The following is an 18062-nucleotide window of genomic DNA, read 5'->3' on the forward strand; positions in this document are numbered from 1 at the left end:
TACAACCATTTTGTCCTCAGTTCTTTATTTTTCTTATTTAGGTGGCCATTCAAGACATGATTTACAGTGTTGCCAGAGCTAACAGTGCTCTTTGTTAAAGGAGATGACTCTGTTTTCTCTTTCTGTTGATATTACACAGTTGGCATGGCTGGAGGTGTGGGAATGTAAGCAGCAATATGACCCTGGGCAGCACTGCAGCTAGTTGGACTAGTCCGGTTCTTCACCCACCCCACACAGCAGGTTATTTTAGCAGCAGCAGATGTACAACAAACTGAAAAATTTATGCTGTAGCTTCTGAGAGGTATTTATTCATTCAGATCATGGTATTTTTTTGAAACTGCTGTTCAGCAATCTCTTACTTTGTATCCTGTAATGTAATACATCCAAATATAAAATAGGACAGGTGTACAATTTTTATTCCATAGTTCAGCTTCTTAATTCCAGTCCAGAAATTTACAGGCATGTATGTGCTGTCTGTAAATCCTTTAAGCATGTCCTGAAAACATTATTTTAATGCATAAAAGTTGGTCAGTTTTTACAGCTGTTGTTTTATAACATCTAAGCCAACTATCTCAGACTAGTCAGCACAGAAGTGTATGTTTTCATTTTACTTATTATAACGTATATATTACTAATTGTAGTCTATTGTATAATACTTCAAATGCACACATCTGAAAATATTTCCCCCATTTTTTAGAGAGCTATATTTCCTAAATCACAATAACCAAACATTTTGACCTTGTTTCACAGAAAATTAGACAACTCCTTTGTACTTTTGATTGATCTCTATTATAGCTGCATATCAGCCCAGCTCATTTCTGTCTGTCTTGCCTACTGGGACATTGGACAGGGGTCACACAAAGCTGTCACCAGTTCTTCTTGCCCCTTTATATATAGTTTATAATAGTTGAATTGCCAGGAAATGTTTTATCCTGAATGTTGTTTAACAGCAAGTGAAGGCTGTAATTCCAGACTCTCAGAAAAGTGAGAGAAATGGATATTTTGCAGGATACCTGCAGAAAAGTGTGTTTATTCACAGAGATGCCTGGAAAATACTCTGACCATCAGAAAGACTAGTTTATAAGCAGAAGCATCTCAGAGGCTCAGAAGGGACCACATATTTCTACTTTGCTACCTAGCACTTGTTAACCGCGTGTGTGTGTGTGTGGACTGGACTGGACTGCTGTGAGGTGTTGAGAGATGTGCAATGAACCACATTACCTGGAGAGCTGTGGGCAATATCAACCAACAGAGTTTGAGGTGAAAAACTGCTGGTCAGGCCAAAGTTTGAAGGAATGTACCCCTTTCCAGGATAACATCTGTGCAGAACAATCTCCAACTCCAGAGAAAAGGTTTATATAGCCATGCTGCAGATTTGTATGAAAAACTGGCAGCAGAGGCCTGATGCATCACTATCCTTCCAGATTACTGTGATATGTTTTGATGTAGAGCAGTAGCTGCAATTTGGAGGCTGATATGACAGGAATAAAGGAAAGCAAACTTTAGCATCATAGAATCATACAGTGGTTTGGGTTGGAACGGACCTCAAAAATCATCTCATTCCAACTCCCCTGCTGTGGGCTGGGACACCTTCCATTAGACCAGGTTGTTCGAAGCCCCATTCAACCTGGCCTTCAACACTTCCAGGGATGGGGCATCCACAACTTCTCTGGGCAACCAATTCCAGTACCTCACCATCCTCACAGTAAAGAATTTAGCCCTCTCTTTTCCAGGCTGGACAATCCCAATTCTCTCAGCCTTTCCTCACAGGAGAGGTGTTCCATCCCTCTAACAAACCTGGTGACCCTGCTCTGCATTTGCTCCAACAGATCCATGTCCTTCTTGGGGCCCCAGGGCTGGATGCAACACTGCAGGTGGGGTCTCACCAGAGCAGAGCAGAGGGGCAGAATCCCCTCCCTCATCCTGCTGGCCATGCTGCTTTTGATGCAGCCCAGGACAGGATTGGCTTTCTGGGCTGTGAGTGCACATGGCCAGATCATGTCCATTTAGGAGGTATTATTTTTCTTTTGTATGAAATTCCCATTCCTTGGCTGACAATGCTTTGGACAGTGCATTTGTACAGCCTTTACACTGGTACTCTGGTTTCCTAGAAACTTGTTTAATGAAAGGACAGGGTATAACTTTAATCCATATGTTCGTGTTGCAAATAAGCTGTGGTGGTGCATAAAGATATGCAGGAAACCAGTGAAAGGATTCTCTTCTAGTAGAAAGAAAAAGGTGATGTTTTACTGTCATCTCTGCAATTGTTGCTTTGATAATGGGAATCATTATAGATATTGATTTTCCTGACATGCTGGGGAATAAACTAGAGCCCTGTACATCTGTAAGCAAAGGGCTGCTGCACATTGGACAATCTCTCTCTTTTTGTAAATAAAGCCCCTCTGACTCTCTGCAGCTTGACTAGAGGTTAACCTGTATCATGCACTCATCAGTGCATCACAGATTACACATCCACTTCAGATTTGGAATAATGCCTTCAGCTAAAGTTGTTATAACCCCTTGGTGGCTTATAAAAAAACCCCACTTTTAAAAATAATTCTACTCAGTTTCTTGTATCCAAATTAGCTCAATAGGGATAATCAAAGGTTAAAAACTTGAAGTCAAGAAGTTCAGCTGCTTCTAAATGTTTGTATAAAGTATATCCACTGAATAAAATGCTTCCTGCTATTACATACTCCCCACTCTGGGCAGCACTCAATTTTGAAAATGGATGAGAAAGTAGATCACCAATGCAATTTCTTTTCCCTCAAAGATGTTTGTCTATGAGCTATAACTCTTACATGGACAAAATCTGTAGTGAGACTGGCCCATGACGACAGAACTTCTGTCGTGCCTTTCTCAGGTGCCTTTCTCCTCCCCATCCCTCTGCTAGAACAAGCCAGGTACCCTGAGGCAGAAGGGCTTGAGGGTCTGCCAAGTCAATATCAAAACAGATATAGTCACTCTTATCTTGAGGAAGGGATCTGCAACAGCTGAAACACCTTTGGCACAGACCAGAAAGGTAGGAAGAAAGAAGACCAGGATTCTGGCAGATATCGAGTCAGCAGAAGGGAAGAAACACAAAATAGAAAAAAAAAAAATTCATGAAATAACTGAAACACACAAAAGAGGTGAATGCTACAAGGAGCCATGAAGGCAGAGCCCCAATATTCTTTTCTTTAAGAGCTGTATGTGATATCTGAAGAGAAACACTTGTTATCTTGATCCACAAAGGGCTACTTCATACTGATCCAAGTTGACATTTCCTAGGAAAATTTAGTTAAACACTTTTCTTCTTTCAAAAAAGCCTGAGATAGAGACAAATATTAAACTGAGGTAAAAAAGTGGTATAATGTTCTGCTTCTACATACTATCTAAAAAGCAGCCTCAGGAACACACACACATACCTTTAGTGGAAAACTCAGAACAAACTCAGGGTCCACCAAAGCTTTTCTCTGTTGTGATCATGTTATTTCAAAATCAATACATTTCACACCAGGCAGTTCTCCTTATTCTAAATTTAGGTCCTTGCAAAAGGGCTTGATTGCCTCTCAGTTCCCAAATACTTGTGATGGAAATAAAAATGCAAGCCCCACTATGAAGAGGTATCCAAAACTATCAGTGGCTGACCCTTGTAGGTCACATTTCCTTCATATACAGAATCAAATCTGATTCCTAATTTTTCCCTTTTACCACTTATTTCCTCCTTCCCCTCTCAATTAAACTGCCATCTCCTAATCTCACCATTTGGCCTTTCACCTCCTTGAAAGCTCACAATTCTTGATCTTCTTAATCTAGGATCATTACCATCAATCACTTCTTTAGGCAAGGGAAATATTTTTTTTTTTTTTGTTCACAGAGGGATACCAGAGGCCTACAGATCTTTTGGGTCGATAATATTGTTTTAGTTCTGGTGCCAATTGAGGTTTTTGTCTAAACTGTGCCTAGTGCTATCTTTTGCTGATTAGATGCTCCAGAGTGATCAGAAGAAATTTGCTTGGACTGTGGTTCTTTCCAGGTTGAGTCATTTAGTGGGGAGATCAAGGATTAACTTAATTAAATCAACTACTACTTTCACAGTGTTAGGGATCCTGCTGAGATTAATGAGGACTAAGGTTAATGAGGACCAAGTTTTCCTTTCCTCTGTCTTAGTATCTTTAAGATAGTACCACTCACCAGACTTGCGTCACTGCAGCTCCCCTCACATTCTGTACACTGACCATTATATATCTATATATATCTATCTATATCTATATCTATATCTATATATATATATCTCATCTGCTTCTCTGAAATGGATCATTCTGAGTTTTCCTACATCTTTTGCTGAGTATAAGCTTGTCTGCTGTCCCATTTTGCAAGGCTCCTTCTCATTCATCTGAAGCACCAACCAAAGTGGCTGCACAAAATACACAAATTCCTCTTTGTGTATAATTCACCTACTGGACAGTGGTGTGGTAAATACACCTTTAGGTAACCACAAATTATTATTGCTTTAACCCATGTACTCTTTGCTCTCCTGTTGTTTGTATTGTTTCTTTAAGGCCCACTGAAGGACCTACTGCACTGCCAGGTCCTGTAAAAAAGAAAAAAATACTAAGATAAAAGAAACCTTAGAAACAAGGAAAATCTTAAGGCATACCAGATTGCAATGTTTGAATGCAATTTTTTTCAGAAGCTCTTCCTAGATTTTTTTCTCCTGTGGCACCACGCTGTCCAAATGCAGTAACACCAGTTTCAGAAGTCCTGTCCCAGGAGTAGTACCACTGATATTAATGATACACTGAAAGAACAGAAAACCACTTCACAGAGAAAATGTGTTTTCTGAATGCTGCTGAAGCTTTGGAAATGTGATGCATTTCTCTGAATTTCTCTAGCTAAACTTTCTCATTATTTGTTTTTACATATGTTTCTTATCTTTTAGAGATTTTTTTAATATGATCAGATTTTCTTAAATCCAGTCCATTCAGAATTGTAAGAAGGAAAGAGGAGAGAAATATTTCAGGAGATGTAAGAACAGATTTGTGTATTATATGTGGTTAAAAAAAAACCTGTCAGCAACTAATCACACAAATTCACTACAGTTTTTTTAAATTAAAAATCTTAAATAGAAAGTACTACACACACTAAAGATTTAATAACTCTATTACTTATTCATCTAAAAATTTCCAGTCGAAAGATACTATCTTAGCAAACATTTAGCAAAGTCTCTTGGTACACTAGCCATAATAGGTATTTTTTCTTTTTATGTTTTTATGTTACCTTGTAGTTTACATTTCATAATTTTTAAAGGCTTTTCAAAACTTTCAAAAAGGGCAAGATCCTAAAAATGTTATGTAAAAGCACTCTTGGATCCCTGTACTTTTTTTAAGAGAATATGGAGCATATTTAGGAGGGGGTTAAAAAAAGGAATAAATGAACATTATAATACTAGTAGTACTAGCTATAAAAATGTTACTCCTGAACACCTTGTGTTGTTTTCAAGGGCTTTGAAATTATTTCCCTAACAACCTTGTTGGATTAAAAAAGAAAAATAAAACCATTATTATACTCCTGTTTCTTAACATACATGCTGTGTTCTCTTGAAATGCACTGGGTTATCAGCATTACAGATGCTCTTTAAATAGTAAACAGATGCACCCCTGGTGTCAGTCACACTGAAAGCATGCCAGTACTGCCTTCCTAAAATGCTCCATCTCCAATCCATCCAGGTAGGCTAAAAGACTCTCCCTCACTCAGTCCCTTGCAGAAGTTATCAGTAAAAATGCAAATGAACTGTGATTATGATTATTTTTTTAAACAAAGGTAACATTCACTCCTGCAGAAGTGCCACCTATCTAATCAATTTGGTCAAGCTATTTATACATGTTTCTTCTGTGTGGCATAAGATTTCACTAAGGTCACTGGAGAAGACATTGATGCCTGGTAAATTGCCAGTAATCAAAGGTTGTTAAGTGCTTGTCAGCCTCCTTTCAAGCTTAGTCTATCTTTATCATGAGGCAGACTTAGTTGAGCAGCTAGAGACCGTTCATTCATAAATGGATCACACTCAGGAATAATGCATGATACCATTAAAATATCCATATTGCTGCAGAAACATTTGTTCTAAAGCAATCTCTTTTTTTTCTGAAATAAGACTGTGGCCAATGAAAGCGAAATCTTGTCATGTCTCTGCAACAAGGCTACTATCCACACATGATAGGCTTTGTTTCCCAGCTCCTCCTCTCTCCTTTGAGCCCTGTCCCCCAAGGCCTCTGTTGAGCTTAGATTCTGGAATATATGCAGGAAAAGATATGCTATTTTAGAGTTTTAGTTGCACTTGGAGTTTATTTCAGTTTTTCCAGTTGCTCTCTCCAGTTATAGTAGTTTGTTGGCCACAAAAGAAAAGGCCAGTTAACCTTAAATGGAAAACATTTAGGGTAGATGCTGACGAACTCTTAAAGATACAAAGATCTTCTTTTCACATCTTGATTAAAGCCACTAAATAATAAATTGAAAAAAAACCTGAAGCAAGTAATTAGTTGGAGAAATAAGTATAGCTCCACTGAAATTATGAGCCCACATTACTTAATTCCACCTGTGCACTACATTTAAAATATGTTCAGAACTACATGGTATTAGAAAAAGAAATCAGTGAAGAAATTTTATAGTCTTTTGAAAAAACGTGTCAGAATTAAATTCTCCTGGAGATATATCAGAGGAAGATACATCTCTCCAACCTACCAAATTGATCATAAGTTTACAAGGTGCAAAAGATATGGTTGCAGGAAGAATTAAAGAAATTCTGAATGGTAAATCAATAATGAAATGCTGTGATCAGTGGAAACCTTTGGTGAACACCCAAGACAGACTTGAAGTGAAAGGTAGTGATGATCATTTATTATTAATAAAACTTTTCTTGAAGGAGTCCTGTGCAAGGACTGTTCTCTTTCTCTACAACTGACTAGCAGTCATATGGATTGCTTTCTGACAAAGACTGCTAGAGTTTACAATTTGTGATCAGCTACAAGTAAGTGGAAGGCTTCCCTTGGCAGTGTAAGGTGCTGTGCAATATGACTCAACAAAGGCTGTAAAAGGCATAGATTTTCTCTGCCCTAATAGCAACCTATTTCCCATCAGACATCTCAAAACCAGACCATTGAGATGCAGTCAGACACTGAACGATATAACCCTACCAATCTGTTCTGGTTTAGCAATCCTCCTTTGCCTCTCTATTTTGGGCATAGAGTGTTGCTTCCAGGACTGACATTTTGGGGCCAGTTACAATCAGCAGCTTGAGGGCTGCATTTATATTTGAGGCAGCCATTTTCTTCTTTTTCCAGACCCTTTTTCCTCATGATAAGGCTGCAAATAAATGATGCTGCGAGCACTGCACCTGGGAAAGCTGAGAGTCTGCAGAGACTAGGGTGGTTCTGTGTACTGACAGCCAAACAAAACTGAAGTATCCTCATACCAGAAACTTGATTCTTCTGTTCCTGAGCACACCATATCTTCAAATTAAATGTAAACAATACCTAAACAAGCTCACTTATTTTAAAATCATAAAATGACAACTCTGTGAACACATCCCTTTAAATTATTTGAAAGATCTCTTCAATAACTTGCAGCAATTGCTTAATATATTGGAAATTTCACAATTTCCCAAGTGCACACATCCTGAATGCTACAGGACCTCATTCCCCTCCTAAAACCTTAATATGACCTGCAACTACAAGATGCTGCCATAAAATAGCACACTGGTACCAGAACCATCCTCTGGATGCAATCAATACTCTTTGTGCATAAACACAGCTTAAGGAGAAATAAACAAAACACAGTCACTGCACTCCCTTAAAACAGGGTAGATTGCACATCAGTATTTTGGTTAGTCAGCCACCTCGTCAGCAATCAAAATAAGCAACTTAATTACAAACGTTATTTTTGGAACCTGAAAGGAGTTACAGCACAGAGGACGTGATCTATCTGCATTTATGGTGCTTTCATCTGTAAATTAATCTTTCAAGCAAAAGCCACATATTTAATTGATATAAATTTATACTCACTCTTACCTTGAACAGTCTCAAAGTTATCAGTCACATTCCACACATCAGTATGAACTGAGAAGAACCATAGACATCCTTCCTAAAATGTTTTAGAGGCCTCTCTCTCCAACAGCTTGATAGGTCTGAGGGACCCATCAGTGTGATGGAAGTCTGTGTTACCCCGATACCAAAATATTGTAATGTGTGACTTGCTTGCACTTCTTGTTTCCTCCCTCATGACATCTACAATACCATTCACTTGCTCACTGTAGAAAGTTCACATGATTTCCATCAAAGATTTCAAAAACTCCGAAACCACCCAAATAATTTCTTGTCAATTTTTCTCTCCACTCCTCTGTGTCAAGAGCACTGCAAGATCTTTTAAGCTGCACTGCAGGGAGCCAACATGCTTTTAGATGATGGCAGCATACCAGTATTAATTTCACTAACCTAGTTCAGCATGCAGTATGCAATCATTTCCCACTCTCCTCCTGATTTTTTTCCCCAGCCTATTTTCAATTTAATTTATATGTTGGTAAAGATTCTATCTTTAAAAAAGACAGATAGACCACAAGCCTTACATTATGCTGCAGCTGCTGCTGTTATATTTTTCACTAAAAAAAAAAAAAAATCTCACCTTGTGTGAGAATGGGATTTGAATCACAATTGCTAAATATATTATATATAGAAATTTGATTGCTTTAGTTTATTTTTCCTGAAGGGGGAAAATGTGAGGGAAAAACCATACAGTTCATTTCATGCTTCACTACAGTGTAATTCTAGACCCTAAGATTTCGACCATTCCTATTTTGGTAATGAATGGAATGTAAAAGGGAGGTATTTAAAATTAATTGCAGCAGTCCTGAGGGTTAAACCTGCTTAACCCAACCTTTTATTAACAGAATGTCAACAGAGCATATATCTTGTCTAGGGAGTGCTGGAATATCATTATTCTTCTACCAGCATGTTTAATTCTAAAACCTGGGATTTCTTCAGGTTCCTGTAGGCATCATGCACACCATAAACCCATCCCAAATCATAGCATCTGTTCTGAGCTACTCACTACAGCAGGATTTGACCTGAGAAACTCTAGAGTTTTGTTTTACTTTATTAACTTGGAGTACTTTTAAACAGTTTTTAAACAAAGTTTTTCCCTTGACCAGCAAGGGAATTTTCAGCCTGAAGTTCTCAGCAGCATCCGGTGAGGCTCTTGGCCAAGTTCTCCAGATACTGTATATCCACAAGGACAGCCTGCTGGCTCTTGCTGTGGCATTTTCTTAATCCTCAGAACAGATTTCCTGGATCTAAGAAATTTAATTCCTGACTCCTTTGACCCAGATGCTGGCGAAAATGCAGTCTGCAGTCTGTACATAAATATGTGTGGTCAATTTTTTCTTTTTTTTTTTTTTTCTTTTTTCCTTCTAGGAACTGGCCTTGCTGTTAAATTTTTCTAAAACAGTCATATTAATATGTTCAAAAATCCACTGTTGAGTTTCAGATAAAGGATCACATCTGTTCATGAAAATCTTCTTCTCAGCTGGGTTGCAATCTATGCAGCTGCTGCTTACCGGATGGAACAAAGTTTTGTCCTACAGGAATGAAAAAAAATAGAATTAAGTAGCAAATGCCAGATCATTGGAAGTGTCCTAATTTTACAGAACATGGATTAGACCAGCCCTGTTTGAAATGATTTTGTGGTCTCTGTGCACTAACCTCCTGTAATAACAACAGCTATTATTAGAAAGCTGTAGAGAATGGAGTATTTTCTTCCCTTGGGCTATTATCCTTTATGAAAATGGGGATTCAGGAAAGAGGGAGATATCATCTGGTCTTTGACTAACAACCACATAATATAATGAAAAAATAGAATGTCTTTTAATATCTTTACATACCATGTATTTGCTTGGAGCCCATTTGACTGACTGAACCTGAAAAATTGATCTGTTTGGGTTTTTTAGAGAAATCTTGCACTTGACAGTGTTGTGTTTCTTGGCAGGGGGAGCTGTAAAATCTTCAACTTGGTGAAGATGTTAAAAATGAATTATTAACTGAAGTGGTGGACAGATGGACACAGGATTGATGTTCTCATCCCATTCAATGCTTGTGGCCTTGCTAAGACCAGCCACTGAAATATCCTCTCTCTCCTAATAAGATGGAAATCCTAACACTGATTTAGCTCCATATGGAGATTTTGTGAGGGTAAGCATGGATTAAGTTGCTTTAAAAAGCATATTTATGATGATTAGTTTTATTAATTTTACTTCACAAAACTGGAGTGAATAGTAAGTAACCTGAGGTGAATCTTTGTGAAAGCAGTCAGTTGAGCAGGTGGTGAGTTGGGTAGTTTCAATATACTTAGTTGATGTAGGCAAGTTTTTTGAGAAAGACAGATGTGGGAGTCATTAGATGGTTTGAAAGTTTCCAGGGACTATATTGCATCTGTTCAAATAAATTTCAGATTACTCCTGGTAAACCACATTCAGGCTTTTCACCTCCTACCAATGTTTGCCCTGACAGTATTTTAATACTAATCCAGGATGTGCTTGCTTGCCCAGTTTGTGAGAGGGAAAAAAATCTACTTCTCAAATTGCAATTTATTAAGAACTCACACAAGTACTCTGGGTGCTGAGCAACAATCACAGCACCACATTAAAAATACCCCACATTAAAAAAAAATACGACAACAAACAGAAACAGCAGCTATTTAAAAAATCTTTGAAAAATTAAGTTGGTTTTTTTTTTAATTTAGGAAAGATGAAATTCACTGATTTTTGGTTTGTGAAAAAATGGTAAAGTACAATGCCTCTTTTTAAAATTAATATATGCAATAAAGAACCAGGTCAAAAGTACCTTGTGCTCTGGCTGAATGGAATGCTGTTATATCTGCTTTTCACACTCTTTTACTTTCAGCACTGGCCTTTCCCTAAAAGCAGTGGATAAACACACACCCCTGCCCCAGACCAAAATTCAGAGGGATGCCATCAAAGCTGACAGGACCAAACCAAATGAGTAGAGGCCTTTCTCTTGTGTTCTACAAGGACAGCAGGCAGGATACTTGAGCTTGCAAGAAGGGGGCAACTGTACTGTGTACAAAAGACTACTGTGTCCCTGCTAGGATGAGGTGGGCCTGTAAGAACTGCCAGGCACCATATGGGCTGGTGCGGGCACCCATCTGCACCTTGCCAGCTCCTCCTGTATAATAAGATCTTGATGGAGTGGCACTGTCCGAAATCAGGACACAGTGACTGTGCCATGGACACCCTGCCTAATATGGGACCTTGAAGGAAGGGGGCATATGTTTTTTCTTGCAGTATAGCTGGGCATGAGGGCCAGCCAAGATATTAGGAAGTCAAAGTTGGAATGCTAGAAGCTTTAATAAGATAGCTGGTTCAAGAAGAAAGGAAACAGCTTCAGCACAAAAAGCTTGCCATGAAAAACACTCCAGCCTTTCCAGAACGCTGGCAGTCTTTCTTACAGAAATATCACAGGCAGAAAATTTTTGAGTGAAGCATTATTGCTGCTTTTATTTAGAGAGCATGGTTATTTGGAAAGAAGAGTGTCTTTTAAGAATAGGGACAGAGTTACCACTCTGGAAAAACTTCTGGCTGACTTAGCTATCTATAAAGGCCTGTTAATTTATCATCTCAAGCTTATGCTGATTTAAGGTCAAAGCCCAGTGGTCTTATCTTCCACTGGATTTTAGTGGAAACAGGTTTAGGACTTCAAGGGGTAACAGTTGCGTGCATCCCAGAGAAGAAATTTACAAGACAAATATATAAATTCCTCTTTACACCAATATTGAGAAACAACATGCACTCTTGTGGAGACATTTCTAACATCTGAAAACAGCAGAATATTTTTTTCCTTCTGCATGAAGGCAAGCCTGAAGATTATTTTCAGAAGGATAAACTCCTCCATACGATAAATGGTCTTGACAGTTCAGGGGGGTTGGTAATGACACACAGAGCCTTTCATTTCTTATAGGATACTGCTGTAACTATGGCTAAAGTCAAGAGCAACTGGAAGTCATTATCAGCTGGTGGCTGTGGTAGTTTATCTAAAATAAGTTGGTAGCTCCAGTTCAGTTTCAGCAGGACTGAAGACCGTATGATAAAAGCCACTATCACTATGACATGTTTTAGTTTGTCTGAGGGAATAATCTACACATCTCCTGCGTGACGAGTGAACCGACTCTTACAGTTTGTCCCTGCAGCTGTCAGGAGACTATGAGCAAACCCCTGTCCTCTGGGCACAGATTTTGATGCTGTCAGTCTAGCATCTATCATAATCACTAGGCTCAGGCTAGAATTACCATATAATGAAATTGATTTTGCACAATTGTTTCTTTTTAGAGACCTACTAAATCAGCCCTCTCTTGGATACTTCTGCTCTACAAATAGCAGTAGTGGGCCTGTGGCACATAAACTGAATCATACTTTACCAGAATCAGTGCACTACCTGTCAGCCCAGAATGATACTACATTGAAAACCAGAGGTGTATTCCTTCACAATGAGTAACAGAAATTTGTAGGCACTGTTCATCATTGGCTCTGGCATGCTTAGGAATACCAAACAGAGTCAAAGAAATGGCTTTAGCTTGAGAAGCTAAAGCCATTCTCCCAAATATCTAATAATTACAGGTTATTTACACTTATCTATCTAATGTCTTACATTGCTCCAATATGGTGCCAATATTTTTTGTCCTGGCATTACTCACATTCTTCTATTTACAACCCACAGCAATGTTTGCAGTACTGCTTGGATTTATTCTGCTCCATTGCTTCTTACAGAGTTTTCTCAAAGGTATACTTGGCTGTAGACCAGTATTTCAGATTGGTCCTAAGAAAATTGATTACTTAATACTGCAGACTTACAAGACTTTCAAATAGCTGCCCAGATGTAGTTTAAGCAGTATGGGAATAAGAACAGTTTTTTGACACATGTTTATTAGTGGTAGTTTTGGCTTCATTCATCTGAAAAGAATGTGGTTTGCACGCTCTGAGACTGCACTGCAATGAGAAGCAAAGTGCATGTAATGGGGATAGGCTGTAGATTTTTTCCAGAAGAGCATTCCTTACCCAAAGTAAAATATTAATGTATTCTACTTGCCACTAAAATATTTAAGCTGTTTTTACTCACAAGGATCCAAAAACAGGTTGTTACGATTTCTATGCTATAAGAATATGGAATATGAAAATGGTGCCTGGCTTCAAATTGCATTTGCAGCACTTTGTAATCACTTTACAGCCGTAACTTTTTATCAGTGACTCAAGATGCAAATGATAATGAGAAGAGACTCATCTTTAAATTAATAAAAGCCTCTTATGTTCTAGTTTTATAGAAATAATATGAGATCAAGATAAGAAATGTTTCTTATTAGGCATTTTAGAAGACATTGACAAGCAAAGTCATTTCTCCTAAAGCATGAGAAGTATTTTTGGCAGGATGGATACATGACCATTAGGAAGTTATAGTGTCTATAAGTGGAGCAGAGAACAGAAGAGAGTGGCTGACTTGCTCTCTGTTTTTTAAAAGGAAACACTTCTTTCTTAACCACATTATTATTCGTAGGTAAAAGGCTCTAGCATTCCCTAGGTAAAAGGCTCTAGCACAGATCGGTTTTTGTTTTGTAGAGGTGAAAACACTAAAAGGTCTATTGCCCAGATGCTTTCAAAGCTGGAAAAGGATTATATCGCATATAAGGTTTTTGAAGGTGTAGCTATACTACCAGAAATCTCTAATATAAATCTGCCCTTTATCTGAGGAAACAGATTATAGGAAACATTAAAAAATACTTACTGTATAGCAAACTAAAAGTAAGCTTAAAGAAAACCATGTATATAGAATTCTATTATTCCAATGAAGTTTCTTAACTTGAAGGTTTATGCAAATTGACCAGCTCTCTGTCAGGTTGGGATTACGGTTAAGAATGTGTCAGTACTTCCATCATAACAAAACTTGTGGTGTTTCTTGCTGAGATGGAAATGCCTGTCTTGCATTGAGAATTTTTATATGAGTCCTGTCAGCCTTGTGGAAATTAAAAATGAAGCTGTGAAGAGAATTTAATAAAACTTACACTGTGTATTTTTTACAAATGTCATTTTTTTTTCCGTTACCTGCTATATTCTGTCCTCATCAAAGGTGATGAGCCTTACAGAGTGCATTTTGTCTTATGAACTGGCTATATTAAGCAACAATGAAGTGTTAAGGGTATGAAAGCTTTTTGATTTGCAGCTTGGATAGGCAAAAGATAAATCGGAAGGGTTTTGAAGCAAGAACGGATTATTACTGCATTATAAAGTCAGATAGGCAGCAATACAACCACCACAATTTATATCCTCTAAATATCTGCCCCATATATTCTAACTTTCTTACAAGTAATACCTCAGCTTCAAAGGGATTACATTTCTGGAAAATCTTATGATGGACCTCGATTTGCAACATAAATAAGGTAAAAAGGCACAAGCTAATAAGTAGGCACTCAGAAAAAAAGCATCAGGAGAAACCTATTTTTAACGGTTTTGAATTAGTTTTGTACTATATATATATTTAAACTAGAAAACAGTATTGAGGTTTATCTGGCAAAGACCATTTCCTAGTGCTCTGGCCTCAGCTTAAATAACATGAAGGGCAAGGCACAATGGTCAAAGAAAACTGAAGCATGTGTGAGAGAAATCCTCAGCACTTCAGAGAAATCCTTATGCTGAATGGAATACATAGTTTATTAGTAAAATCTTTAATCAAGACAACTTGCTGATAAACTATTAAAAACCCCTAACAACAACAGCAACAATGAATCAGTAGCATTACCAAGACTTTTTACCCTAACTGAAGCTCTGATTTTTCTAGCTTGACCTCCTGTTTTCAATGATTTATAAAAATGGGCTGAAATTCAGCAGATCAAAGTAGTGTCTAAGCAGCTTATCTTTAGTTTATGAACTCCTGCCTCTTTTGGGCTTACAGCAGTGCTTTTAATGTTGGGTGGGTTTTTGTTTTTGTTGGTTTTTTTTGTTTGTGTGTTTGTTTGTTTTGGTTTTTGAGGGAGATTTTTCTGCCACTTATAATCTTTAAAATATAGTAAAGTACATTTAACTCATGAGCAGCATGTCTTGCTGCTGTCACATTGGATGAAAATATTTCCACCAGTGCCTCTGTTAAAATGACACAAGCATCTTGAAGCGCCAGAATGGTTAAAAACCTTTCAGGGAACAGATCCAATACAGACACCCTCTGAGCTGGATCAGATCCATTTTCATTTAAATTTGACCTAAATATCTGAATGCTCAAAAGGAACATGAATATGTTTACAGAGATTACCACAAAATTAAACAGAATAGGATGTGGTAGATTGTAAAACAGAACTGCTTTGACAGGAAAGCACAAGCCTGTGCTAAACTGAATACAGGCTCAAGATGGTCTGAACCTCTGAGATGCCCCACAGTGACTCTGACCTTCCTATAGCTCCAGTGCTGGTTTCCCTTCATCCCATGACAGTCATACAGTGTGACAGGGCTACTGTGCGAGATGGCGTCGAAGCAGAACTTCCTGGTGTGAAGTGGCTCCCCGGGCCGAATGTCTTCTCTCCAACCAAAGGTGAAGAGCTGGGAAAACAATCACATATTATTAGTGAAAAACGTTTAAAATAACACACAAAATATTAATGCAGGATTCCTTTTTTGCACACCCCAGATGCTGGTTAAATGAGGTCCTGCTTGTGTACGATTCAGTGATGCCAACTGCCTTAATTAAAGTGCATCAGTGGCCATGTAGAATATACCCCAGGAAGGCACAATCCCAGTGTCAGAGAAGGAAAAAATCTCTAGTGACAAAGTACTGCAGAGAGAACAGGGGATATGCTCATTAAAGTCTTTAGTTACCCCAGTTAAAGCAGCACCTGTAGGCACCAAGATTTCAGCTCCCTAGGACTCAGAAAGCCACTGCCAGTGATGTTCCTTTAGCTCTCATTTGGGTCTGAACAAGCTGCCCAGAGAGATTTTCCCATCACAGCCTCTTTCCTGTGTTTAATGAGCAGTTTCCTTCTGTTTATAAGGGACACTGTTACCATCGCCTCTCTCAACTGTCTTTTCCCCCCAAACAACACATGTTAAATGATCTTCATCTTTCTACTTTGAAACCTGTGAGCTACAGGCATCTTGTCAAAGCCCTTTTTCTCACTGCCTGAGAGGAGTCATGGAGGGTCACAGTTAATAGAGGAATCCTTCTCAATTAGACAGCAGCTGTCTGAAGTGATGCTGTGACACTGCAGTCTTTCAATCATCAGATGAAGGTGACAGTTCTGACAGCATCAAATTTAAAGACGTGGAGTGCATTTTCCTTTCCATGGACCAATCCTTGCAGAAAAGAAGTTGCAGGCTGTAAATTACTACCCAGAAGCTCTGTCAAGATCTGTGAGGTTATTTTATTTTCTTTCTTTTTTTTTTCTTTTTTTGACTGAGTGCTATTCTTCAGCTTTCTGCATGACTTTTGATTTGCCATAGGAAAAAAAAAAGACACTAACACTGAGAAAGTGAAGCTCTCTTTAAATGAGCAAACTTTGCTAGTAGTAACTGTTCAGCTGAGATGGTTCATGTGCAAATGCACACAGGCTCGTTATCCAGAGAAGTAGCTCCCCATACTGAGTTCAGCTCCCTATACTGAATTCAGACAGTCTCCAACACCTCACCGCAGCTCCTTTTGGCCCTTATCTAGCACCCTGCTCCTCCAGCGTGTACATTCCCTGACAGAACCAGCTATAAACTGAAGCTTAATAAATATCAAGTGGGTCTAATCCTGAACAATTCTGTAGTGGTTCCCAGGTTTTAACCTCTTCATTGCTATAGTGATCTTCTTTCCATAGTCTTCCTAAAAGAAACACCTCTCAAAAATACTTCATCTTCAGTGCAGTACCATCCTCTGAATATCACATTTGAAAGGTCTTACTGTCTCTCTTGGCTCGTAGGACCCAAACACAAGTATATATCAGAATATGTACCTTTTTTTTTCTAATGTTTCTTGTTGTAAGCCCTTTTTGCTCTGTTAGCTGCTGTTACTCTCTATTTATACCTGCATTATAAGTCTTCTAGAGAATGTTTTCTTAATCTGTCTCTGTGTCCTGCTTATTTCTTTCATTTCCCAGAGTGCATTTTACATTTATCTGCAGTAAAATTCAGTGGTCAGCTTTAACCTCATTTTCAAAGCAATTTCTGCTTTTCAAAAGGTTAAATCTTTTTTCACTTTTCTTCATGTTTCTTTGAAGCATCATCATGGACTCCCTACAATAACTTATCATTTCACAAGCAAAGACAGAAGTAAGATTTGGTACAGAAAAAAAAATACACTGCTGTTTCTTCAGGAAAAGAGAAGCCTAAGACAATTTTCCTTTAACGAAACGCCAACAAAAGCCATTTTCTTTATCTTATCCTTTACCTTTCTTCAGACACATAATAAACCTAGACTTCAAAGTAATGAATAAGAAATACCTAGAGGAATGGTGTGGAACAGTGCTTCTGTGATATTCTCACTCTCATTAGTACTACTGCAGAGAGAGATTCTATTTCAGGACCAGCTTCATCTTTCCCAGTGGGTGGCTCACCAAATTTCTCATTCTGTGCATGAGTTGTGAGCTGAGGGACCAATTCTTGCTGCTCTCTGGACCTTGGCCTGAGGACTACTACCCTACTGAATGCATCAGTACACCTGAAAGAGCTCAAGCCAGACTTTAAATTAGATCATACTGATCCAAACTATTCCTTTGCTCTTTTCCACTCAGTGGTTTCTGAAGACTATCAGGGCTGTGTCCTGTTTGCAAGTCAAGACATGGTAATAGCAGAGGGTTTTTATTCCCTTCCGCTGAAAATGAGGATCTGTGTAATACTAGATCTTAATGTTTAGACTAGCTTAGATTCTTTTTCCTCCTTCTTTATCCTCCCATTTTTAAAAAACATTTTTTTCTAAAACCAACAAGTACGTCTTCTCCCTAGTGATATTATAAAACCAACCTTGCTAGGGACAGGAACTCAGTTTTAGGACTAAGAGTGAGAA

General features: G+C 38.3%; 1 protein-coding gene across 4 annotated transcripts in view; it reads right to left on the reverse strand.

Annotated features, from left to right (window-relative positions):
- Positions 1-279: 279 nt before the first annotated feature.
- GALNTL6 (polypeptide N-acetylgalactosaminyltransferase like 6) overlaps positions 280-18062 on the reverse strand; it is a 434988-nt gene continuing 417205 nt past the window's right edge. For all 4 annotated transcript variants that reach the window (XM_030271350.4, XM_072928381.1, XM_072928379.1 and 1 more), the window contains 2 exons: positions 15473-15622; positions 280-9610 (listed from right to left, as the gene is read on the reverse strand). In XM_030271350.4, coding sequence (XP_030127210.4) covers positions 9443-9610; positions 15473-15622 — 318 coding nt within the window. In that variant the 3' untranslated portion in view covers positions 280-9442. The remainder of the gene's footprint in view (positions 9611-15472; positions 15623-18062) is intronic.

The sequence above is a fragment of the Taeniopygia guttata genome, chromosome 4, assembly GCF_048771995.1.
Source record: "Taeniopygia guttata chromosome 4, bTaeGut7.mat, whole genome shotgun sequence".
NCBI lineage: Eukaryota > Metazoa > Chordata > Aves > Passeriformes > Estrildidae > Taeniopygia > Taeniopygia guttata.